General features: G+C 42.2%; 1 protein-coding gene across 2 annotated transcripts in view; it reads left to right on the top strand.

Annotated features, from left to right (window-relative positions):
• The window catches only part of klhdc8b (kelch domain containing 8B), a 178,165-nt gene that overhangs the window by 14,082 nt on the left and 139,258 nt on the right, over positions 1-24,825 (top strand). For both annotated transcript variants that reach the window (XR_001319882.2, XM_014134525.2), the window contains exon 2: positions 6,608-9,312. Coding sequence is in view for 1 of the 2 variants with exons in the window: in XM_014134525.2 (XP_013990000.2) it covers positions 8,922-9,312 (391 nt within the window). In the remaining variant the exon portion in view is untranslated. The remainder of the gene's footprint in view (positions 1-6,607; positions 9,313-24,825) is intronic.

The following is a 24,825-nucleotide window of genomic DNA, read 5'->3' on the forward strand; positions in this document are numbered from 1 at the left end:
GCAAAAACTAAGCCATGAGGTCGAAATAATTTTCTCTAGAGTTCCGAGACAGGATTGTGTCGAGACACAGATCTGGGGAAGGGTACCAAAGCATTTCTGCAGCAGTAATTGACTGTTAATTAACAAACACATTTAGCATCTCCAGTCTTCCAAGCATAGCCTACAAGCCACTGATGCAGACCTTTTGAACATCTACATTTTTAAAAGTCTAATAAATCCATGTAACATCATAATAAATATTTTATAGTATGAAGAATACAATTGAATATATATATTTTCTCCAAAGGATTTGAGGGAGTGCGCATATGCGGCTATTCTGAAAAACATGTACTCCTATATGCTTCATTTAGAGTTATTTATGTAACTTTTAGTTGTGATACAAACGTTGGACTATATGTTTAGATTTTTTATATATTCTAATGATGAGACTAATGATGATTTGAAAAAAGTTGCATGAAAGGCATGAGCTCTGCTTAGTTTTTTGACGCAAGCTGTACACACTTCATCCGTCTCTTGTTCACAATTTGCCAAGTGCTTGTTAATGCCTCGAATTTCCCGACTGCATACCCTTTGTGTGGCCATAATGCCCCCCCCAAAAAAAATCCATGCCTTTTGCGGGCAGTGCCCTTGGGGTGAATATAATAATTATATTTCTCTTCTCCCGGCTGCGTGCTGAAGCACCTCTCACTCAAATGGCTCTCTGTCACGTGATCGGGTCTTTCTCACAGTCTACAAGTGAAGACGGACACATCACATACTGTGAGACGCCTAAGACAGCTCTACAGGGAGACAGGACGGACAGCTGATCGTCCTCGCAGTGGCAGACCACGTGTAACAACACCTGCACAGGATCAGCACATCCGAACATCACACCTGCGAGACAGGTACAGGATGGCAACAACAACTGCCCGACCAGGAACGCACAATCCCTCCATCAGTGCTCAGACTGTCCACAATAAGATGAGAGAGGCTGGACTGAGGGCTTGTAGGCCTGTTGTAAGGCAGGTCCTCACCAGACATCACCGGCAACAACTTCGCCTATGGCACAAACCGACCATCGCTGGACCAGACAGGACTGGCAAAAAGTGCTCTTCACTGACGAGTCGCGGTTTTGTCTCATCAGGGGTGATGGTCAGATTCGCGTTTTTCGTCGAAGGAATGAGCGTTACACCGAGGCCTGTACTCTGGAGCGGGATCGTTTTGGAGGTGGAGGGTCCGTCATGGTCTGGGGCGGTGTGTCATAGCATCATCAGACTGAGCTTGTTGTCATTGCAGGCAATCTCAACGCTGTGCGTTACAGGGAAGACATCCTCCTCCCTCATGTTGTACCCTTCCTGCAGGCTCATCCTGACATGACCCTCCAGCATGACAGTTCCACCAGCCATACTGCTCGTTCTGTGTGTGATTTCCTGCAAGACAGAAATGTCAGTGTTCTGCCATAGCCAGCGAAGAGCCCGGATCTCAATCCCATTAACCACGTCTGGGACCTGTTGGATCGGAGGGTGAGGGCTAGGGCCATTCCCCCCAGAAATGTCTGGGAACTTGCAGATGGAAGAGTGGGGTAACATCTCACAGCAAGAACTGGCAAATCTGGTGCAGTCCATGAGGAGGAGATGCACTGCAGTACTTAATGCAGCTGGTGGCCACACCAGATACTGATTGTTACTTTTGATTTTGACCACCCCCTTTGTTCAGGGACACATTATTCCATGTCTGTAGTCACATGTCTGTGGAACTTGTTCAATTTATGTCTCAGTTGTTGAATCTTGTTATGTTCATACAAATATTTACACATGTTAAGTTTGCTGAAAATAAAAGCAGTTGACAGTGAGAGGACGTTTCTTTTTTTTCTGAGTTTATTCACCTCAATTACCTCATACCCCTGCACATCAACTTGATACTGGTACTCTGTGTATACAGCCAAGATATTGTTACTCATTTTGTATTTATTGCTAGTGTTATTATTTTTATATGATTTGTTTTTCCTCTCTGCATTGTTGGGAAGGCCCCATAAGGAAGCATTTCACTGTTAGTTACACCTGTTGTTTACGAAGCATGTGACAAATACCATTTGTTTGATTTAAGCCTTTTTTTTGTCTTATGTGAGCCAGAATGGCTCATAGGCTCCTGTCTCCATAGCGGGAGGCAGCTTGATGTACAAGTACTCACCCTGGACAGGATGCCCGTGTATCGCAGGGCCTTTCCCCCAATCTACAGTGCCCTCCGTAATTATTGTGACAGTGACGCATTGTTTTGTTTTGGCTCTGTACTCCAGCACTTTGGATTTGAAATGATACCCTTTGGATTAGAAAGGACGGCACTTTTTGTACGTAGGCCCCCATTTTATGGGGACAAAAGTATTAGGACAAATTTACTTGTATGTGTATTAAAGTAGTAAAAAGTATTTGGTCCCACATTCATAGCATGCAATGACTACATCAAGCTTGTGACTCTACACATTTGTTGGATGCATTTGCTGTTTTGTTTGTGTTTCAGATTATTTTGTGCCCAATAGAAATGAATGTTAAATAATGTATTGTGTCATTTTGGAGTAAATTTTAGTGTAAATAAGAATGTAATATGTTTCCTAACACTTCTACAGTAATGTTTTTTAATATTTTTTATTTCACCTTTATTTGACCAGGTAGGCTAGTTGAGAACAAGTTCTCATTTGCAACTGCGACCTGGCCAAGATAAAGCATAGCAATTCGACACATACAACAACACAGAGTTACACATGGAATAAACAAAACATACAGTCAATAATACAGTAGAACAAAAGATAACAAAAAGTCTATATACAGTGAGTGCAAATGAGGTAAGTTAAGGCAATAAATAGGCCATGGTGGCGAAGTAATTACAATTAAACACTGGAATGGTAGATGTGCAGAAGATGAATGTGCAAGTAGAGATACTGCGGTGCAAAGGAGCAAGATAAATAAATAAATGCACTATGGGGATGAGGTAGGTAGATAGATGGGCTGTTTACAGATGGGCTATGTACAGGTGCAGTGATCTATGAGCGGCTTGGTGAGCTGCTCTAAATGCTGCTCTGAATATTTGTCTATGGAAATTGCATGGTTGTGTGCTCGATTTTATACACCTGTCAGCAATGGGTGTGGCGGAAATAGCCGTATCCAATCATTTTAAGGGGTGTCTACATAACTTTGTCCATGTAGTGTATATTCAATGTCTGATTTGTTATTGTTACCAGTCTATCAATCACTGCCCTTCTTTGTGAGGTCTTTGTAGTTGAATCGGTGCTTGAAATTCAATACTTTACTGAATGACCTTACAGGTGTTGTATGTGTGGGGAACAGAGGAAGGGGTAGTCATTAAAAAAATAATGTCGACCCCTATTATTTCACACAGAGAGTCCATTTAACTTATGTGATTTGTTAAGCCAGATGTTACTTTTTAATTCATGTAGACTTGCCTAAACAAAGGGGTTGAATACGTATGCAACAACTATATTTTAGTTATTAGATTTTTATAGATTTTTATGAATTTGTAAAAAATGTATCGCATTTTCTTTTCCCTTTGACATTATGGAGTATTTTGTGTAGATCAATAACAAAAAAAAAACAATAAATTCATTTTAATCCCACTTTGTAATGTAACAAAATATGAAAAAAGTTCAATGGCGTGTTGACTTACTCTATAGGCACTCTAACTAACCCAGGGAAATACAGGTAACTTGGTTTATTCACCATCACTTCATCTATCCTCTTTAAATGCTGTGTACATCTTTTCCCATATTTACAAGGTATCCAGGACTATGAGTGCTGATCTAGGATCACTTTAGTTTTTCAGATCATGAAAAATAAGACATTGGGGACCATGTTTTAAAGTAGGAATTATATTAAGTGCTTTTAAAAAAAAAAAGGTTGAACAGTACATTTTATTTTTCACAGTTTGTGAAAATGCTACTTTTCTCCCTTGATTTATGAATCTGGATGAAATAAAGACTTCCTCTATTTTAGTAGAGTATGTCTGAGCCTGTATTTCACTTTTACATTTTTTAGAAACAGGGTTAAAGAACATCTGGGATGGAATCTTTCGAAATGCAGCCAGATTCTTTTTTGTCTAATATGGTCAATCAGGACATAGAACAACGTTTCTGAAATATTTAAATGTTCCCATCATCTTCTTATGCTGTGTAATGTATTTTATAATTTTGCTCTTTGCTATTGCTATTGCGTTACTTTATTGTTAGCCAGAAATGATTTGATATTGATGTAAAAAATGGCTACAATTAACCTTTTTAAATCAATAAAATATTATTTCATTGAACCTTCGGTTTTGTATTTTTATTATGTATTATAATTTTTCAGAATGCGTATTGCATGATTGTATGTGTTTTGATTGAAATTGAGATAAAAAAAAAAAAAAATCATGTAGTTTGAAGGTTCAGAGCCTGTATTTAAGACAACAAGTTATTTAAAGTTCTATCCAACTAAAATCACATTTCATAAAACTTTCTCAACATGTGATGAAAACACAGTGTTACAAGTACACAACATACAAAGAGGATGGGAACACTTTAATAAGATAGAAATAACCTCCTCCAGATTGAAAAGCCATTCAATCTGGAGGGAAACATAATGGGTATGTATTCTAATGTATTTAAAGGTTCTACAAATGTTCATGCTGACAATGTTGTGGTAATATTAGGTAAAACTTAAATATAACGGTTTCGAAATATTCTGAGAACCTCCAAGACAAGATAAAATATTGCGTGAACATCAATGGAATGTTATGATAAACCTAAAACAAATGTTATGAACGTCATAAAAATTTAATTATTTTGAAATTGTGGAACATTGTGGGAATATTCTGTGGATATTTAAATGTTATTACAATATCACAACAATATTGTTTTAACATTCCAGACAACTCCCATAACTTAATTAAATGTTCTGGGAACCTTTAAAAACTTAGACCAAGTGTTCTACAACATTTATAGGAATGTCCTGTGCAACCTCACTTAAACATTGCATGAAAGTCATCACAACTGAGCATATTTTGTGTTTTGGGAACCTACTGAACACTAGACTGTTCCACACAACCTAATGAAACATTCTGGGAACCTTTAAAGAACAGACTAAATGTGTTCTGAGAACGTGCTTCTACATCTGCATTGCTTGCTGTTTGGGTTTCTGTATAAGCACTTTGTGGCATCTGCTGAGGTAAAAAGGGCTTTATAAATACATTTGATTTGATCTTGTAACATCAGGTGAATGTTTTTTGCACCCTAAAAGAAACATTGTAGAATCATCCAAACAACTGGACAGTTTTTGTGATGTCTCCACAATGTTCCCACCAGACTGTTCCCACAGACATCCTACTGAAACATTCTGGGGAACCTATAAAGAACAGACAAAATGTGTTCTAGGAATGTTCTTGCAACATCAGGCGAATGTCTTATACTAACATTGTATAATCATCAGCACGACTGGACAGGTTTTTGTGTTACGAGAATATTTGCCGCGACCTAACAAATGTTCTGGGAACTTTCAAAGAACCAATTGTGGTTTGCTAGGGCTGGAGTTCTGATTGTGTTTCAGTGGCTGGGAGTAGGATACTTGGTCTGAAGCCAGACCGTATCTGTCTCTGTCTCTCTCGTTCTCTCTCCCTGTTTCATAGGGTCTCTGTCTGCTCAAAGAGATGAGGGGGGGGGGGGGGGTGGGGGTCACAGGGAAATAAAGGGATGAAAAGAGGGGAAAGAGGGAAAGGGCCTCAGAAGATAACAAAAGGAGGTGGAATACAGTCGTGAAAAGACAGAATTTACACATTAAAGACATGTAGATAAGCTATATTAAGATTTCTGTTGACGTTTTTCATTTGCATTTGCACGTCCAAACCGATGTAGCATAGTCCACAGTATCTGAAACTCTCAATGCAATATCTGCCTTTCAAAGATACTACTGTTTACATGTATTGTTTTAGAAATATTTACTTGGTATTCGTATAGAGTACATGTACTTTTTGAAGAATATAATGTTAACATCTGTTGACTGTCTGACACATAAAGAGATGTTAAGTGAGCGAGGTGTATATAAAAGCCTTTATGTTATAGTGTTGTTGTCATGGTACTGATCTCAGTATTAGGGGCCTTGACTGAGCCTGCAGTCAAGGGCTTTGAATTCTCCTATTGAGAGGAAAACACATCAACGAGATGAAATCTAGATTAAGGTCACACGCTGCAGCTCAAATGGTTTGGGGGACAAAAACAATAATATCCGCGACCTACTCCACGGGAAAATATAGCGGCACTAGATTAGAACAATGTGGCGATTATAGATGTACCAATGAATGAAGTCAAGCCTATTTCCTGTTGCTGATGTCCTTTTCAATGTGAGGGGAATCATCAAAAGAGCATCTGACTGTTGTGGTGAACGGAGTTGATTGCGCTGTGGTTCGTTTTGTTGGGATTTGGTTTAGCCAGATCTAATTACATAATCTGTAGTCCTACCTGAGGAGGCAGTACTGGTTCTCTCTCTCTCATTCTGTATCTCTCCATCTTTTTATCTCTCCACGGTATACCTACAAGTTAATTGATGCTTTTTCTCTTGTTCTGTCTTGTTTGTTTTTTCTCCTCCTGTAGCAGTGATAGCTTAGGTAAGCTCCTCCACGACCTGTTCTGCCGCAACACAACTCCACCCTTCTCCTCCAATCACCCCTGGACTACACCAACTACTGAGTAACAGCAACAAGAGATTGCCGTGGAAGAGTCAGATTTCTGCTCCTGGAATACAAACAAGTCCTGTCTCTATAACAACCCTCCTGCATTTGTAATCCACCAACTCTGATTACGAAGGGGGAAAAAAAGTTTGCTTTCACCTCTGGCCAACTGTTTTAGTATTTTGCCTGCAGTGCTGAAAAGGCGTTGTGTTTCCAGCTCATTTGTTTGTTTAATGATGTCTCAACTGAACTAACACATAGGCCTAGTGCACTGTTCAGGAATACATAGGTACGTTGTGATTTAACAACGAGGCCCAGAGTTCCGGAGTGTTCAGAGTGTCCGAGGTGGATACACACGAAGCCTAAAGAGGAAGATGCACCTGTGAAGGCTGTGCAGAAGCAGACGGGGGTTTCCTCTGATAGAGCCTCCTCATTCTGTAAACACACCAGGTGATCTCTGAGGAGATATCTGTGATACACCTGTGAAGGCTGTGCAGAAGCAGACGGGGGTTTCCTCTGATAGAGCCTCCTCATTCTGTTAACACACCAGGTGATCTCTGAGGAGATATCTGTGATACACCTGTGAAGGCTGTGCAGAAGCAGACGGGGGTTTCCTCTGATAGAGCCTCCTCATTCTGTTAACACACCAGGTGATCTCTGAGGAGATATCTGTGATACACCTGTGAAGGCTGTGCAGAAGCAGACGGGGGTTTCCTCTGATAGAGCCTCCTCATTCTGTTAACACACCAGGTGATCTCTGAGGAGATATCTGTGCGTCCGCTCTCTCTGGGTCGACAAACTACTCCCTGCATCCTCATCATAGCTGTTTCAGACGGACTCAGACTCCGGTAGCCTCGCACCAGCGTGTCTCTAAGGATCTCTCTACATCTACCCATACCTGTCTTTCCCTGTCTGTTTTTTCCCCCTTCTATCTTTTTATTTTTACCTGTATCTCCCTCTTTTCTCACTTCTCTTCCCTATACCTTTTATTTTCCTCTCCTTCCACAACACCCATTCCTGTCACATACTCTCTCCTTTTAAATAATTAACAATGCTTGCGTGCCAATGACACTTTCTGTCGGTGCGATCCAATCCCTGAAAGTCCCAGAGGAAACAGTGACCTTTGGAGTGGGTCGTGCTGCTGGTGTGTGGGTTGTGCTGTTCCAGATCTCTACCTCCCCCCTGGACCTCCTGGCCTGGCCCTGACTGTAAATGTCACAGTGCTGGCTGTCCACGGCTGAATCTTCCACAGGGTCAGAGGCCTGGCTGTTTTTTTCCTCTACACAGGCCAGGTATCTCTGTGGGAGCCTCACTGTGTCCAAGTGGGACAGACGGTACTCCTCAGCCCCAGTCGACCGTTGACAGCTGCCTTCTGGGATTTAGCGTTTTGGTCTGATTAGAAAGATTCTGTCCGACCCCGAGACCTTGTTCCCATTATACTCAGAGTTTTCATTTAAAGACTTTGTTTGGTTTTTCTTCTTTTTGTCATTACCCTCTTCACCCGATTCATATAGTAGCTTAGCCCATGATGATTGCCTTTGGCTGAGAACGTGATCACAGGTTCATTTTACTCCCCAGTTTTATGATCTAGCTCAATCTCCCACTTGACAATAACATTTCACAGGGATTACGCATAAAGCCAGGCACACCTTTTAAGTGTGTTCGCCACAGGAAGCCTTCACAAAACATATTCCTCCCTGGAGAGTAGCACACACCAATCAACTGCAGTGATTCTTTTTACCAAGATAAAGGCCCTTGGATGGAGTGAATACAGGGAAAGAAAGGCCCTTGGATGGAGTGAATACAGGGAAAGAAAGGCCCTTGGATGGAGTGAATACAGGGAAAGAAAGGCCCTTGGATGGAGTGAATACAGGGAAAGAAAGGCCCTTGGATGGAGTGAATACAGGGAAAGAAAGGCCCTTGGATGGAGTGAATACAGGGAAAGAAAGGGCAGATGGTCTCCTGCACTAAGACATCAGTAATAAATGAATAAAACATTTGGTAGAGTGGAGTGGAGGCATCTGGCAGATTGCTGAGGTAGTCCCCCCCCCCCCTCTCTCTCTCTCTCTCTGTCACACTCCCTCTCTCGTTTTAGACAGGGCATCATGTAGCAGCGCAGCAAGAAAGGAGGCTGTTCCGCAGTGCCCCTGCTTCTCTCTTTGTTGTTTTTGTTTGTCCGTTTCCCCCCACCCCCTCCGTGTTGTAATGACCCACCACCACTGCCAGCCTCAGGAGAGATGCCTGTACTTGAGATGGCAGTGAGCTCTGTCAAGTCCCTGTACTGGGAGGTGTTCCCCCCCATGTCCTCATGCAGGGTCTACTGCACCCCTGTGTTCCACGGTGGCCTGCTCTATGTTCTGGGAGGATGCAGTGAAACAGGCCTGCCTTTAGACACTGCTGAGGTGCTGGACATAGAGAGCCAGACATGGACCCAGCTTCCTCCGCTCCCTACAGCCCGGGCGGGGGCGTCGGCGGTGGCCCTTGGGGGTCAGGTGATGGTGATGGGGGGCATGGACCTCCAGCAGAGCCCCCTGTCCTCCGTGGAGGTCTACAACCCTGACGAGGGCAAGTGGGAGAGGAGGGCCAGCCTGGGACAACCCTCCATGGGCATCACCTCTATAGAGAAAGGTAAGAATCCACCTCATACGGTACTGTAAGACTGCTGCAACAGGATAATACAATATCAGATTGAGAGCCTAAAACCCACACTTAACAAATAGGATAAGGGATTCTCTTCAGTACTGGAAAAAGCTCTCCACAGCATTGTTAAAGAGATACTGCTCGATGCTACCGTATCTTTAGACTTCCAGTCATTGCGCTAACGCTAATTAGCATTGGCTTGCGTAACAACTTCTAACTTGCTTCATACTGCACGCGGAGACATACAAATGGTATCCACGAGTTCATCTAACCCTGGGTATGTAGAATTTCCAGAATCTCACAGTATCCCTTTAAGCTTTCTCAAGAGCAGATTTCTGTTAATTTCTAATTTACTAGAGTGGAGTGTCACTAAGATCTTTAAGACTGTTGTGCATAGTCAAGAGCTTCAGTTATCTCAAGCTGTAGTTGGGCTTGGAAGATTGCCTCATCCTGATGAAGTAACCATACTGGATATACAAAAAGCTTTTTTTAGATCTCCCCGAGGCCTGATAGTTCTCAGGTGATGAATGTTATACAGTTTGAATAGCCCCTGGAGAGAGAGAGAAGATATATGGCTGTTTAGCTTTGAGTGTTTCTCTGCAGTTTTCCTGTTGCTCTCTGTTTACGTACATGATCAGCTGCCATTCTGAGATACTGAGTACACTACTTAGCAGACGGCTGCAGTACAATGACCTTTCATGGTCATAGTACTGAGTGACATACTGGTGATAGAAAACAGCAGGAGTGAGTGACTCTATAAAGGCAAAGCACAAGTGTTGTTTTCATTTGGTTTTCTGTTTCACTTTGTTTCTACACAGCTGAACATACTAATACTGTAAGCCTTTGGTTTTCAAAAGTATCCCTGGGTAGGAAAGAGAGTGAAACGTTGTTTAAACACGATCCTTCGTCCCTCTCCACAGACATTAGATGCTGCCCTGTTTCATTTGTTGCCTGTGATACACTATATCCTGTTTTTTTATTATTTTTATATCTTGTGTATTTTTGTTTTTCAAATTTTTTTAGTTTTGTATTACATTGTTATTGATTACTGCATTGTTGAAAATAGTATTTGAAATAAGTATTTGAAAATACTTTCAAATATTATGCTATTTATATACTTTTAAATACTTCCAATAGAAGTAGTTGATTTGGGCCACATTATTTAAGAATATTAAAATACACAAAAAATAAGTATTTTAAATAACTAATAATCCAATACAGAACCCAGGTCTGGTTAAAAGAGCAAGTTAAAACACCCACTTCACTCGTGTCTAATAGTGTTGTTCTCTATGTTAGCGTCTCAGTGTTACATCTTACTGTGTGTCAGAGCAATAATGCCTGAAAGTGATGTAATGTTGTGTGTGTGTGTGTGTGTGTGTGTGTGTGTGTGTGTGTGTGTGTGTGTGTGTGTGTGTGTGTGTGCTGTGCTGTGCTGTGCTGTGCTGTGCTGTGTGGACTGTATGATGTGTATAATAAGCGAAGCTGAGGCTCTGACCTGTGCTCTAAGCTTCCCAACATCTCAGCTTCTCCCACTGATGCTTCCTGATGGCTCTCTCTCTCTCTGGCAGATGATTGGCTGTGGGCTCTTGAGACCAGCCCCTCCCTCGACCCTCCAGAATATCATTTCACAATACACAGCTGTATCACCCCCCCTCCTCCTCTCACCTTCCTCAGTTTTTTTCTCTTGATTTATTTTCAAGCGAGCATTGCTGTTGCTTGGCAACAACTGGGTGTAAGTTTGTTTTTAGATGTGAGTCAGCAAGATTGTGTGTGTGTTGGGGGCGAAGAGCCACCCAGGGAGCAGAAGTTACAACAGCATTGTATTTAGAGTGACAGTGGTTGCGTCGCCGTGCCAACCTGTGACTGCCTCCTCTTCTGTTGCTGTCAGGGCTTTGTGAAAGGAACGCATAGCTAGGGATTTGTTTTGCGCAATCATGTGACATGCCTGGATTTGAATCTTTATTTAAAGCTTTTTCATCAAACTTGTCCCCTTATCTTTTTATGTCAGATGGTCCAGCACCATCCTCAGACAATCGCTTTCATGTTTGATGTAATTCTCATTTCTGGAAAAGGCTTAAAATACTGGATCAAATCTTGCTGTGTCACGTGATTGTGCAAAAAACATGGCCCTACTTATAGCTGGTGATGCATCAGCTACGGTGTACACTGAAGACTGGGGTTAGGCCCTTTTCTACTCTCTTCCTGTTATTCTACACATTTTGACATGGAGTGGAGATAAATTGTTATTTTAAAGCTAATTTCCTGCAATTCTACACATTTTGTCATGATTTATGCCATGTCAATATGATATCTGAGTGAGAATGACTAACAAAATCAATGGGGGCCCCCTGGAGGTCAGGGCCTCTGGGCATGTGCCCGTGCAGTATTCGGCCATGACTACAAGCTTAGATACCTGGCTAGACTAACTACCATTGAGTGACTGTCAGTGACTGACGTAACAAGAAAAATACTGCTGAAGCACAAACACATTTCGAAATGGCACCTGGTTTAATCCACTTTTTATATTTTCCTTAGTTGAGATCCTGACTGAGTTCCTAAAATGTTTATTATTCTTATTTATTTATTGTTGGTCGGGGGGGCTCTCTAGCAGCTGAGGGCCCTAAGCGACCGCTTATGTTGCTTATGGCTGGAACCGGCCCTGGGCTTAAGTTTTTTTTCTTGCCGTTGCCTTTCTACTTAATATGAGCTTCATTTCTAAGATTATTCCAAACACTGGCTGTAGTCTTTTGATGAACTGTCATGCCTTCCCTATTGGCCGGCCTGCTACTAGCCTGATTAAAAAGCAGTTTCACAGTGCTGTCATCTCCCCAGGTTATATTTTCACCATGTTTTAGAACTTCCTCTGGCAATTACTGCAAAGCACTTGGCTCGCTTAAATAGTCTGTTATGTCCTCGTTTGGTGGCACCAAGCTTTGGTTCTTGCTAGCTAGAGAATTTATAATGCTAAAACATTTCTGAGCAGGTAGGGTCTCAAACACTTTGTATGATATGCTGATAGGCTGTTTTTTGGGTCAATCTGAACACATCATTTAAGTTTGGGTCGATCTGAACATATTGTCTTGATGGCTTGTTTTCTATGTGTTCTGCAGCTCCTTTACAGTGCCACTGTTATGTGAATAACAACAACACCCAAATAAGTGAGATAGAGAATGGCGTGGTTTCTCTTAGACAGAGAACTGTGTTGTTGGCCACCCTCCAGTCTGTCAGATGCCAGACTGACTAGACACTGCAGGACATGAAGCCACTGTGGCAATGTCCCCTGGGACACACATGAATACAAAAAAAGATTGTAATGAATTAATGTTTCGAAGGTCTTTTTATCTTTCAGTCTGAAAACACTATCTCATAACTACATTTTTAATAAGCACAGCAGGACTTTTAAGGCATACTTCTTAATATGCATGCAAATACAGTCATATACACTGAGTATGTAAAACATTAGGAATACCTTCCTAATATTGAGTTGCACCGCTTTTGCCCTCAGAACAGCATCAATTCATCGGGGCATGGACTCTACAATGTGTCTAAAGCACACACACACACACACACACACACACACACATGAATGAAACCAAGTGAGGCCTCTTTGGAGATGTGCATTATGGTAGGATGCTTGAGCGTACACTGTCGAGACGTAAACCTCTGACCACAGCCTTTGTTCATTTGTCCAGCTGTCAGACAACTGAAGCAGACTCCTTTGGTCTTCAAAAAGTCTAATTTATCTTGATGTGTGGGGGGGGGGGTTTGATGATGTGAGGCCTGAGGCAATTGTCTCTTCTGCCTAATAGTAAGTCCGCCACTGTGTAGGTTGATGTCTTCACTGATGTATTTATGGCTGAATTTGCAGGAAAGATTATTTAAGGATGATGTAGTCTCGTCCTCTCAGTGAGGGCTATTGTGGAATGACCCTGTGATCTTGCTGAGTGACCCCCCCCTCCCCTGTGATCTTGCTGAGTGACCCCCCCCCACCCTCCCCTGTGATCTTGCTGAGTGACCCCCCCCACCCTCCCCTGTGATCTTGCTGTGTGACCCCCCTCTCCCCTGTGATCTTGCTGTGCGACCCCCCCACTCCCCTGTGATCTTGCTGAGTGACCCCCCCCCTCTCCCCTGTGATCTTGCTGTGCGACCCCCCCCTCTCCCCTGTGATCTTGCTGAGTGACCCCCCCACCCTCCCCTGTGATCTTGTTGAGTGACCCCCCCTCTCCCCTGTGATCTTGCTGTGCGACCCCCCCTCTCCCCTGTGATCTTGCTGAGTGCCCCCCCTCTCCCCTGTGATCTTGCTGTGCGACCCCCCTCTCCCCTGTGATCTTGCTGAGTGACCCCCCCACCCTCCCCTGTGATCTTGCTGTGTAACCCCCCCCTCCCCTGTGATCTTGCTGAGTGACCCCCCCTCCCCTGTGATCTTGCTGAGTGACCCCCCCTCTCCCCTGTGATCTTGCTGTGCGACCCCTCTCTCCCCTGTGATCTTGCTGAGTGACCCCCCCTCTCCCCTGTGATCTTGCTGAGTGACCCCCCTGTCTCCTGTGATCTTGCTGTGCGACCCCCCCCTCCCCTGTGATCTTGCTGAGTGACCCCCCCCACCCTCCCCTGTGATCTTGCTGAGTGACCCCCCCTCTCTCCTGTGATCTTGCTGTGCGACCCCCCCCCTGTGATCTTGCTGTGCGACCCCCCCCTCCTGTGATCTTGCTGAGCAACCCCCCCCACCCTCGCCTGTGATGGGCTTTCAGAATTGTCTGTGTGCCTGCAGCAGGAATTGAGCCAGTTTAGGTTCGCATCGGAGCTCATTGTCCCTAACCCAGTAGTGTTTCCTCCTCTCTAACCCAGTAGTGTTTCCTCCTCTCTATCCCAGTAGTGTTTCCTCCTCTCTAACCCAGTAGTGTTTCCTCCTCTCTATCCCAGTAGTGTTTCCTCCTCTCTATCCCAGTAGTGTTTCCTCCTCTCTATCCCAGTAGTGTTTCCTCCTCTCTATCCCAGTAGTGTTTCCTCCTCTCTAACCCAGTAGTGTTTCCTCCTCCCTATCCCAGTAGTGTTTCCTCCTCTCTATCCCAGTAGTGTTTCCTCCTCTCTATCCCAGTAGTGTTTCCTCCTCTCTAACCCAGTATTGTTTCCTCCTCTCTATCCCAGTAGTGTTTCCTCCTCTCTAACCCAGTAGTGTTTCCTCCTCTCTATCCCAGTAGTGTTTCCTCCTCTCTATCCCAGTAGTGTTTCCTCCTCTCTATCCCAGTAGTGTTTCCTCCTCTCTATCCCAGTAGTGTTTCCTCCTCTCTATCCCAGTAGTGTTTCCTCCTCTCTATCCCAGTAGTGTTTCCTCCTCTCTATCCCAGCAGTGTTTCCTCCTCTCTATCCCAGTAGTGTTTCCTCCTCTCTATCCCAGTAGTGTTTCCTCCTCTCTATCCCAGTAGTGTTTCCTCCTCTCTATCCCAGTAGTGTTTCCTCCTCTCTAACCCAGTAGTGTTTGAAATAAACCTCTTGGCTGATTAGTGTTTCTCTCTAACCCAGTACTGTTTCCTCCTCTCTATCCCAGTAGTGTTTCCTCCTCTCTATCCCAGTAGTGTTTCCTCCTCTCTATCCCAGTAGCGTTTCCTCCTCTCTATCCCAGTAGTGTTTCCTCCTCTCTAACCCAGTAGTGTTTCCTCCTCCCTATCCCAGTAGTGTTTCCTCCTCCCTATCCCAGTAGTGTTTCCTCCTCCCTATCCCAGTAGCGTTTCCTCCTCTCTAACCCAGTAGTGTTTCCTCCTCTCTAACCCAGTAGCGTTTCCTCCTCTCTAACCCAGTAGCGTTTCCTCCTCTCTAACCCAGTAGTGTTTCCTCCTCTCTAACCCAGTAGTGTTTCCTCCTCTCTATCCCAGTAGTGTTTCCTCCTCTCTAACCCAGTAGTGTTTCCTCCTCCCTAACCCAGTAGTGTTTCCTCCTCTCTAACCCAGTAGTGTTTCCTCCTCTCTAACCCAGTAGTGTTTCCTCCTCTCTAACCCAGTAGTGTTTCCTCCTCTCTAACCCAGTAGTGTTTCCTCCTCTCTAACCCAGTAGTGTTTCCTCCTCTCTAACCCAGTAGTGTTTCCTCCTCTCTAACCCAGTATTGTTTCCTCCTCTCTATCCCAGTAGTGTTTCCTCCTCTCTATCCCAGTAGTGTTTCCTCCTCTCTAACCCAGTAGTGTTTCCTCCTCTCTATCCCAGTAGTGTTTCCTCCTCTCTATCCCAGTAGTGTTTCCTCCTCTCTATCCCAGTAGTGTTTCCTCCTCTCTATCCCAGTAGTGTTTCCTCCTCTCTAACCCAGTACTGTTTCCTCCTCTCTAACCCAGTAGTGTTTCCTCCTCTCTAACCCAGTAGTGTTTCCTCCTCCCTATCCCAGTAGTGTTTCCTCCTCCCTATCCCAGTAGTGTTTCCTCCTCCCTATCCCAGTAGCGTTTCCTCCTCTCTAACCCAGTAGTGTTTCCTCCTCCCTATCCCAGTAGCGTTTCCTCCTCTCTAACCCAGTAGCGTTTCCTCCTCTCTATCCCAGTAGTGTTTCCTCCTCTCTAACCCAGTAGTGTTTCCTCCTCTCTAACCCAGTAGTGTTTCCTCCTCTCTAACCCAGTAGTGTTTCCTCCTCTCTAACCCAGGAGTGTTTCCTCCTCTCTAACCCAGTAGTGTTTCCTCCTCTCTATCCCAGTAGTGTTTCCTCCTCTCTATCCCAGTAGTGTTTCCTCCTCTCTATCCCAGTAGTGTTTCCTCCTCTCTAACCCAGTAGTGTTTCCTCCTCTCTAACCCAGTAGTGTTTCCTCCTCTCTAACCCAGTAGTGTTTCCTCCTCTCTAACCCATCACTGTTTCCTCCTCTCTAACCCAGTAGTGTTTCCTCCTCTCTAACCCAGTAGTGTTTCCTCCTCTCTATCCCAGTAGTGTTTCCTCCTCTCTATCCCAGTAGTGTTTCCTCCTCTCTATCCCAGTAGTGTTTCCTCCTCTCTATCCCAGTAGTGTTTCCTCCTCTCTAACCCAGTAGTGTTTCCTCCTCTCTATCCCAGTAGTGTTTCCTCCTCTCTATCCCAGTAGTGTTTCCTCCTCTCTATCCCAGTAGTGTTTCCTCCTCTCTATCCCAGTAGTGTTTCCTCCTCTCTATCCCAGTAGTGTTTCCTCCTCTCTATCCCAGTAGTGTTTCCTCCTCTCTATCCCAGTATTGTTTCCTCCTCTCTAACCCAGTAGTGTTTCGTCCTCTCTAACCCAGCACTGTTTCCTCCTCTCTAACCCAGTAGTGTTTTCTCCTCTCTAACCCAGTAGCGTTTCCTCCTCCCTTTCCCCGCCCCACCGCCGGTTCTCCTCCCATGTGTAATAATCTGTCTGTACACCAGACCTTCATAGGAAAAATGTCAATTTATGCTGCTGAAGCATAAATCCTGCTATTCTGGGAGACATCAGTACGGTACAGCATGCCCATGCGATTTAAGTATTTGTTGCATATCTTCTGAAAGCTCATCCACTGTGCCTAAAAAACTTGTAAAATCACATGACTTTGGCAATTAAATAATGCTGTGTTTAGATTAGGTTAGATTGAATGAAATACAAAGTCAGAGATTCCAGGCAGTGAAGTCTCACTCTTTATCTTGTCTGTAGGGGCTGGCTGCCCTATCCTGACACACACTCACACTCCCAGCAAAGCTACTTATATTATGGTAGAATCCCCAGGGCTTTACTGTGGCTGATGTGATGCTCAGGGAGGGAGTAGAGTCAATAAACCCACCACAAAGAGAAAGTTTGCTAGTTAAGTATCTTAAGAGGGAGTGTGTGTGTGTGTGTGTGTGTGTGTGTGTGTGTGTGTGTGTGTGTGTGTGTGTGTGTGTGTGTGTGTGTGTGTGTGTGTGTGTGTGTGTGTGTGTGTGTGTGTGTGTGTGTGTGTGTGTGTGTGTGTGTGTGTGTGTGTGTGTGTGTGTGTGCGTGTGTGTGTGTTGCTGTGTGGCTGTGCTGTGCTGGTGTGTGTGTGTGGTGTGGCTGATGCTTTGCACTGCAGCTTCTCAAGCTAATTTTCCTTTCCGGATGGGAAGTTTCCTTCACCCAGGAGAGAGGAGGGGTGGGGGGGGGTTTGGATGCCTGTGCTGCGCCTCTGCACTGTGGACTAGACAGCCTTAACCTTAGCATGAGGCAGGGATACTGTATCGTCAGGGGTGGGAAGGAGCGCCAAGCTGACATAATCACATAGTTTAACCTTCACATTCACAGTGACTTACACAGCCTGCTATTCCTTTATCTAGGGATATGAATTACCATTATCTAAAATCAGAGCCTAATAGAATAATGTCGTCGGTAATAGAACATTACATTCTCATATGCAGTTTAAGATCGTAGCTGAAGTATACCTTCACTTTACACTAGCTACTGTTTTCTGACAAGAAGCCAGTCTATTTAACAACTAGTGGAAACCTAACCACGCAGGTTCCCCCCCAGACCCGTTCGTTTCCTCTGGGTATTTCACTAGATGAGGTCAAGCTATTTTCTTAAGGGCACCAGCACAGCACAGCACAGTGTCACTGAGACATTTATACTGTCTCGTGCTGACTCAGCCACACCTTATGCACACATAATGCTCATCAATGTTGCTGACTGACAGGATTCTGTCGTGCGTTCATAATGTATGTGTGTGTAATGCCATAACTAAACTATTGGAAGGCAAGAGTCAGGCCAGGAGTTCTAGGCGTGAGGATGTTATAGTCCATGGGTAACTCTTAACCTACCAGGTCCTAACCCAGTATCACACATTATTGTGAAATAGATACATATTGCTTATTGGAACATTGTGACAGGCACACGAAAAAGTCATTTTTTTCATGTGCAGTAGAATATTTTTGTTTCACAGTACATTTCAATCACATATAAAGTGATAGTGTGTTGGAGGTCCAAAACCTGCTGTTTTTCTGTTCTACCTGATAATTAATTGCGCACATTGCACCCGTCCCAGGTCTAAGTCAGTCCCTGGTTAGAGTGGAACGATGAAGGAATGCAGTGGAGCTGGTTTTGAGCTCCAGAGTTTGAAGGTTATTATCCCTCCTGGATTCCACGATTCTGCGAATGCAACTTTTTTTGTTGCATAATCAACAATTTTTTGCATATTATGCGAGGGCTTGTAAATTTGACCAATCGCCGCAGTTTTTCCTCATAAAATCATTGCAATGTTATCGCATAAAACGGATCCATCACCACAAAAATAGGGCTCTAAATTTCAACCATCCACCACAGATTTACAACATAATATGTTTCAATCAAGAACATACTTCAACAAACTTTTTGCCTCGTCAGCGCATTTTCATGACCAATTGGAACAAAATCATTGCATATTGCCATGAAAAAATGTCAGAATTGATGCAGCAAAATCAAGCATTTTTATCTGCCAATATCACAAAAGATACCAGTGAAATCCTAGAGGGACTGGGGTTCTGCTGCTGTAGAAAGAATCATAAAGGAGTTGTGGCAAAAAGTTTGTTGTCTTGAATAAACCATAAAATAAATCCCAAGGAACAAGGTTTTGAAGTGTCTGACCTATATCTGAGAGATATAAGAAATCTCTAGGGTGTACATTTATACGATAAATCTATCTTTCATGACTTTTATGGGTGCTAAAACTGGCTTCTCAAGGTTCTCTGCATCACACAGACTTTATGATTTGCCATTTATTTATGTGTTATTTAATGTGGTTCTATGGGCTATAGCAGTAAAAGCCAAATTCAATGTTTCATCAAATCATTTGTATATATATTTTAGGGCGTTCACTCACTGCTGTACAATGTAGAGAAAAACGGGGCAATTCAAGAGGGTGCTACGAAATGAATGTCAAAATGTTGTTTTCTTTGCTCTGTCATTATAAATGACATATAATGAAACATTGGATTGTTCTCTACAATATTAAAACCTTAATATACTTGTACTTGACAGTGTTGATGAAATAAGAGCGTTAATTTGCCGTGACCGTTGCTAGTTTAGACTGGGCCGTTCTTGGTTGTATCTCTTCCATATTTGCTGTTGTAAGGTGGTACCATTTGGAGGTGTTTTCCGCTGGTTGGACCAATCAAAATCAGCTTGATACATTTGTCATTTTCCCTCCAGATCCTTGGCTTTCATTGCCTATAACCGCCATCAATCTACGTTGAGAGCGACCGTTTCTATGGCTGTTTAAAGGGAAAGACGCAGAAATACACAATAAATTTGAAATTCAGTCTTTTATCTTTGGAAATAAATATATATTTAGTTTTGTATTCAGCGGATTTCATTTCGAAAAAGCCCATGTTTTCACTCACAAACCTGCAGCCACTAGTTAGCTTGTCAGTTGACGTTCTAAGTTAGCTCCGTTCTGCCAGTGACCACTTGTTGATCATGTGAGGACGTTCTATTCACTCTAAACGTACTAAATTCTCAGAGTAAATCATAGGTAACTTTTGAATCATATATGGTAGATACATGTGGACTAGGCCTGTTACGGTGACCGTATTACCGCCACACCGGCGGTCAGGAGCCATGATGGCTGTGAAATTCCACATGTCCGTTTAGTCACGGTAATGAGGCTTCTCCAGGCTCTGATGCTGCTGATGGTCATTAGTAGCCTACCAAACTGCCTGCTACTCAGCACTCTATTGTCCCTCTAATCACTCTGACATCAATGGAAATGTGTTCGAGAATCTAATCAAACACTTCATGAGAGCCAATGAGCTCATGTTGCGCAACATTTCTATAGGCTATGTAATTACATGAGAACAGCTATAGGCTTGGCCAACTTTATTTATTACTTTATTTATCACTTTTTAATGATGCCCAGCTTAAGGCAAACATTGCTTTTTTTTGCAACTTTTTGAAATCATAGTCACACACCTCATGTAGCCTAGGCCATAGGCCTATATGTTTTGAAAAGGTTTGTATCACAACTGAAGTGGCCAAATAACTTCTTAAAATGAAGCACATTAATCCACTTTACAACGGGCGTAGAGTCTAAATGGAATACATACGCAGCGTGTGAGTTTCAAGTTTGGGGAAGATCATTTTCACCTTAAAAATTCACCTTTATAATAAAAGCAATACATGCATAATCACATCTGTGGTCACTTTTGAGAATGGTGTTTTTCCTGCTAATGGAACATTCACGCTTATATCTTACTGCCGTGTGCGCATTCCTGCGCTTATAATGTGAAGAAATAGCCTAAAAGTTTATCAAAATGTTAAGCTAAACATTCTCATCTTCTCATTGAAACAGGTTTTTTGATGCACGTGGTTGTGTTCATTTGGGATCTATTGCATCCCACAACTGTCCGAGACAGTGTTTGCAATATTTATTTCTCACACAGAATAGAATAGGTCAACTTTTTCACTGTGGGGGATAGTAGATTGACATAGGCTAGTGCTTTTGCTGATCGTTAGGCCTGCTCATCTTGTTGGCTGACAAAAAGTAAATGTGGACAGTTTTTCCAATATCTTCAATATCTGCCTCGGAATTGGATAGGGACTCATGCAGTTGCGTCCGGGATGTGTCTATCTTCACTTGTAGCCTGTGAGAAACACCCGATCACGTGACAGAGAGCCATGTGAGAGAGAGGTGCTTTGGCACGCAGACAGGAGAAGGGAATTATAAGTATCATTTTCAGCCCAAGGGCACAAGGGTCCTTGGCCGCAAAAGCCATGGATTTTTCTGAATTACGTCCACACAAAGGGGATGCAGCCAGGAAATTTGAGTCATTATCAAGCGCTTGTCAAATTGTGAATGAGAGACTGATGAAGTGTGTACAGCCTGCACAAAAAAACTAAGCAGAGCTCATGCCTTTCATGAGACTTTTTTCAAATCATCATTAGTCTCATCATGCAGCCTTTGAATATATAAAAAATCTTAACCTCTTACATCTAGACGTTCCGCTAGCGGAACACCTGCTCCAATATCCAATGATAGGCGTGGCGCGAATTACAAATTCCTCAAAAATACAAAAACTTCAATTTTTCAAACATATGACTATTTTACAGCATTTTAAAGACAAGACTCTCCTTTATCTAACCACACTGTCCGATTTCAAAAAGGCTTTACAGCGAAAGCAAAACATTAGATTATGTCAGCAGAGTACCCAGCCAGAAATAATCAGACACCCATTTTTCAAGCTAGCATATAATGTCACAAAAAACAAAACCACAGCTAAATGCAGCACTAACCTTTGATGATCTTCATCAGATGACACACCTAGGACATTATGTTATACAATACATGCATGTTTTGTTCAATCAAGTTCATATTTATATCAAAAACCAGCTTTTTACATTAGCATGTGACGTTCAGAACTAGCATACCCCCGCAAACCTCCGGTGAATTTACTAAATTACTCACGATAAACGTTCACAAAAAACATAACAATTATTTTAAGAATTATAGATACAGAACTCCTTTGTGCAATCGAGGTGTCCGATTTTAAAATAGCTTTTCGGTGAAAGCACATTTTGCAATATTCTGAGTAGATAGCCCAGCCATCACGGCTAGCTATTTAGACACCCACCAAGTTTAGCCCTGACCAAACTCCGATTTACTATTAGAAAAGTTTGATTACCTTTGGTGTTCTTTGTCAGAATGCACTCCCAGGACTGCTACTTCAATAACAAATGTTGGTTTGGTTCAAAATAATCCATTGTTATATCCAAATAGCGGCGTTTTGTTCGTGCGTTCAAGACACTATCCGAAGTGTAAATAAGGGTCACGAGCATGGCGCATTTCGTGACAAAAGATTTCTAAATATTCCATTACCGTACTTCGAAGCATGTCAACCGCTGTCAACCTGAGTCTCACAGTACTGTGACCAGCCACTATCCAAACGCGCTACTTTTTTTCAGCCAGAGCCTGCAATGCCACGATTCAGCTTTTTGCCGCCTTCTGAGAGCCCATGGGAGCCGTAGGAAGTGTCACGTAACAGCAGAGATCCCATGTATTGGATAGAGATAATCAAGAAGGGCAAGAAATTGTCAGACAGGGCACTTCCTGCATGGAATCTTCTCAGGTTTTGGCCTGCCAAATGAGTTCTGTTATACTCACAGACACCATTCAAACAGTTTTAGAAACTTTGGAGTGTTTTCTATCCAAAGCTAATAATTATATGCATATTCTAGTTTCTGGGCAGGAGTAATAATCAGATTAAATCGGGTACGTTTTTTATCCGGCCGTGAAAATACTGCCCCCTAGCCATAACAGGTTAACATACAGCCCAACATTTGTATCACAACTAAAGTTGCAAAAATAATTGCATAAATAACTAAATGAAGCATATAGGAGGACCTGTTTTTTTGTTATCCACTCAACACAGAATAGCTGCATGTGCTCACTCCCTCAAATCCTTTGGAGAAAATATCCTTTCTATTTTATTCAGCTGTGTTCAATTGTATTCTTCATACTATAAAATAATATAAAAGAATGCCATGAAATTCTAAGCAAATCCTGTCTGCTAAATGAACTAGTGTAGCCCATAGCCAGATCAGGGCCTAACATGATAACTCAGAGTATGCTATTCTGAAATAAACTATGTTTTCTTCATATCATGTTTCTTTAGACCTGTTTAAAATAAATCATGGATTTATTGTGAAGGTGTAGACTATATTACATGGATGTATTGTGATGGTGTAGACTATATTACATGAATTTATTGTGATGGTGTAGACTATGTTACATGGATTTATTGTGAAGGTATAGACTATATTACATGGATTTATTGTGAAGGTGTAGACTATATTACATGCATTTATTGTGATGGTGTAGACTATATTACATGGATGTATTGTGATGGTGTAGACTATATTACATGGATTTATTGTGAAGGTGTAGACTATATTACATGGATTTATTGTGATGGTGTAGACTATATTACATGGATTTATAGTGATGGTGTAGACTATATTACATGGATTTATTGTGAAGGTGTAGACTATATTACATGGATTTATGGTGATGGTGTAGACTATATTACATGGTTTATTGTGATGGTGTAGTCTATATTACATGGATTTTTTGTGATGGTGTAGGTAGACTATATTACATGGATTTATTGTGATGGTGTAGGTAGACTATATTACATGAATTTATTGTGATGGTGTAGACTATATTACATGGATGTATTGTGATGGTGTAGACTATATTACATGGATGTATTGTGATGGTGTAGGTAGAATATATTACATGAATTTATTGTGATGGTGTAGACTATATTACATGGATTTATTGTGATGGTGTAGACTATATTACATGGATGTATTGTGATGGTGTAGACTATATTACATGAATTTATTGTGATGGTGTAGACTATATTACATGGATTTATTGTGATGGTGTAGACTATATTACATGGATTTATTGTGAAGGTGTCGACTATATTACATGGATTTATTGTGAAGGTGTAGACTATTACATGGATTTATTGTGATGGTGTAGACTATATTACATGGTTTATTGTGATGGTGTAAGTAGACTATATTACATGGATGTATTGTGATGGTGTAGACTATAGTACATGGATTTATTGTGATGGTGTAGGTAGACTATATTACATGGATTTATTGTGATGGTGTAGACTATATTACATGGATTTATTGTGATGGTGTAGACTATATTACATGGATTTATTTGACTTTTTATAATGTATATGTTCCAAAGATCTGCATCACTGGTTTGTAGGCTATGTGTGGAAGCTGGGAGATGCTACATTTGTTTATGTTAATTAACGGTTGATTACCGTGAGACCGGCAGTTATTTGCTTGACAATCACCGGCAGACTAAATTTGATGACCGCCACAGCCATGGTTTGGACTATTGCTTTTCTGACTGCATTTTCCATTGAATGGACATATTTATATAAACCTTGAATAAGTTGATCATTTTATGGGTGAACACCCTACAGGGGTCCTAAAATCTAAAATTAAATGGATAAATGATACATTTTATCACCATCTTAAAACAATTCCATATGTTAGCTTAGTAGACAATGTGATCTAAAGGGCTAAGACTTAATTACAGTCCTTCGACTTGTCTCAGATCAGGTGTTTCACTGCTGATCTAGGACAAAAACATGCAGCTATCACGTCCTGGCCAGTATAAGGGTTCATTGGTATTGTAGTTTGGTCAGGACGTGGCAGAGGGTATTTGTTTTATGTGGTTCAGGGTGGTGTTTTGGGAAAAGGGCGTTTGATTTAGTATTTCCGGGTTTTTTGGTTTATGATCTATGTTTAGGTAAGGCTATGTCTAGTCTAGGTAGTCTGTGTTTCTATGGTTGATTAATTGGGGTTGGGACTCTCAATTGAAGGCAGGTGTTTTCTCTTTGCCTTTGATTGAGAGTCCCATATATTAGGGTGTGTTTGTGTTTGGGATTTGTGGGAGATTGTTTTTGCATTGCGTGTTTTTGTGAGCCTGCAAAACTGTCATTTGTCGTGCTTATTGTTTTCTTGTTTTTTCTCGTGTTCAACGTTCTTTAATAAATTAAGAAAATGAACACCAACTCTACTGCTTATTGGTCCAC

The sequence above is a fragment of the Salmo salar genome, chromosome ssa13 (assembly GCF_905237065.1).
Source record: "Salmo salar chromosome ssa13, Ssal_v3.1, whole genome shotgun sequence".
In the NCBI taxonomy this organism is placed as follows: Eukaryota; Metazoa; Chordata; class Actinopteri; order Salmoniformes; family Salmonidae; genus Salmo; species Salmo salar.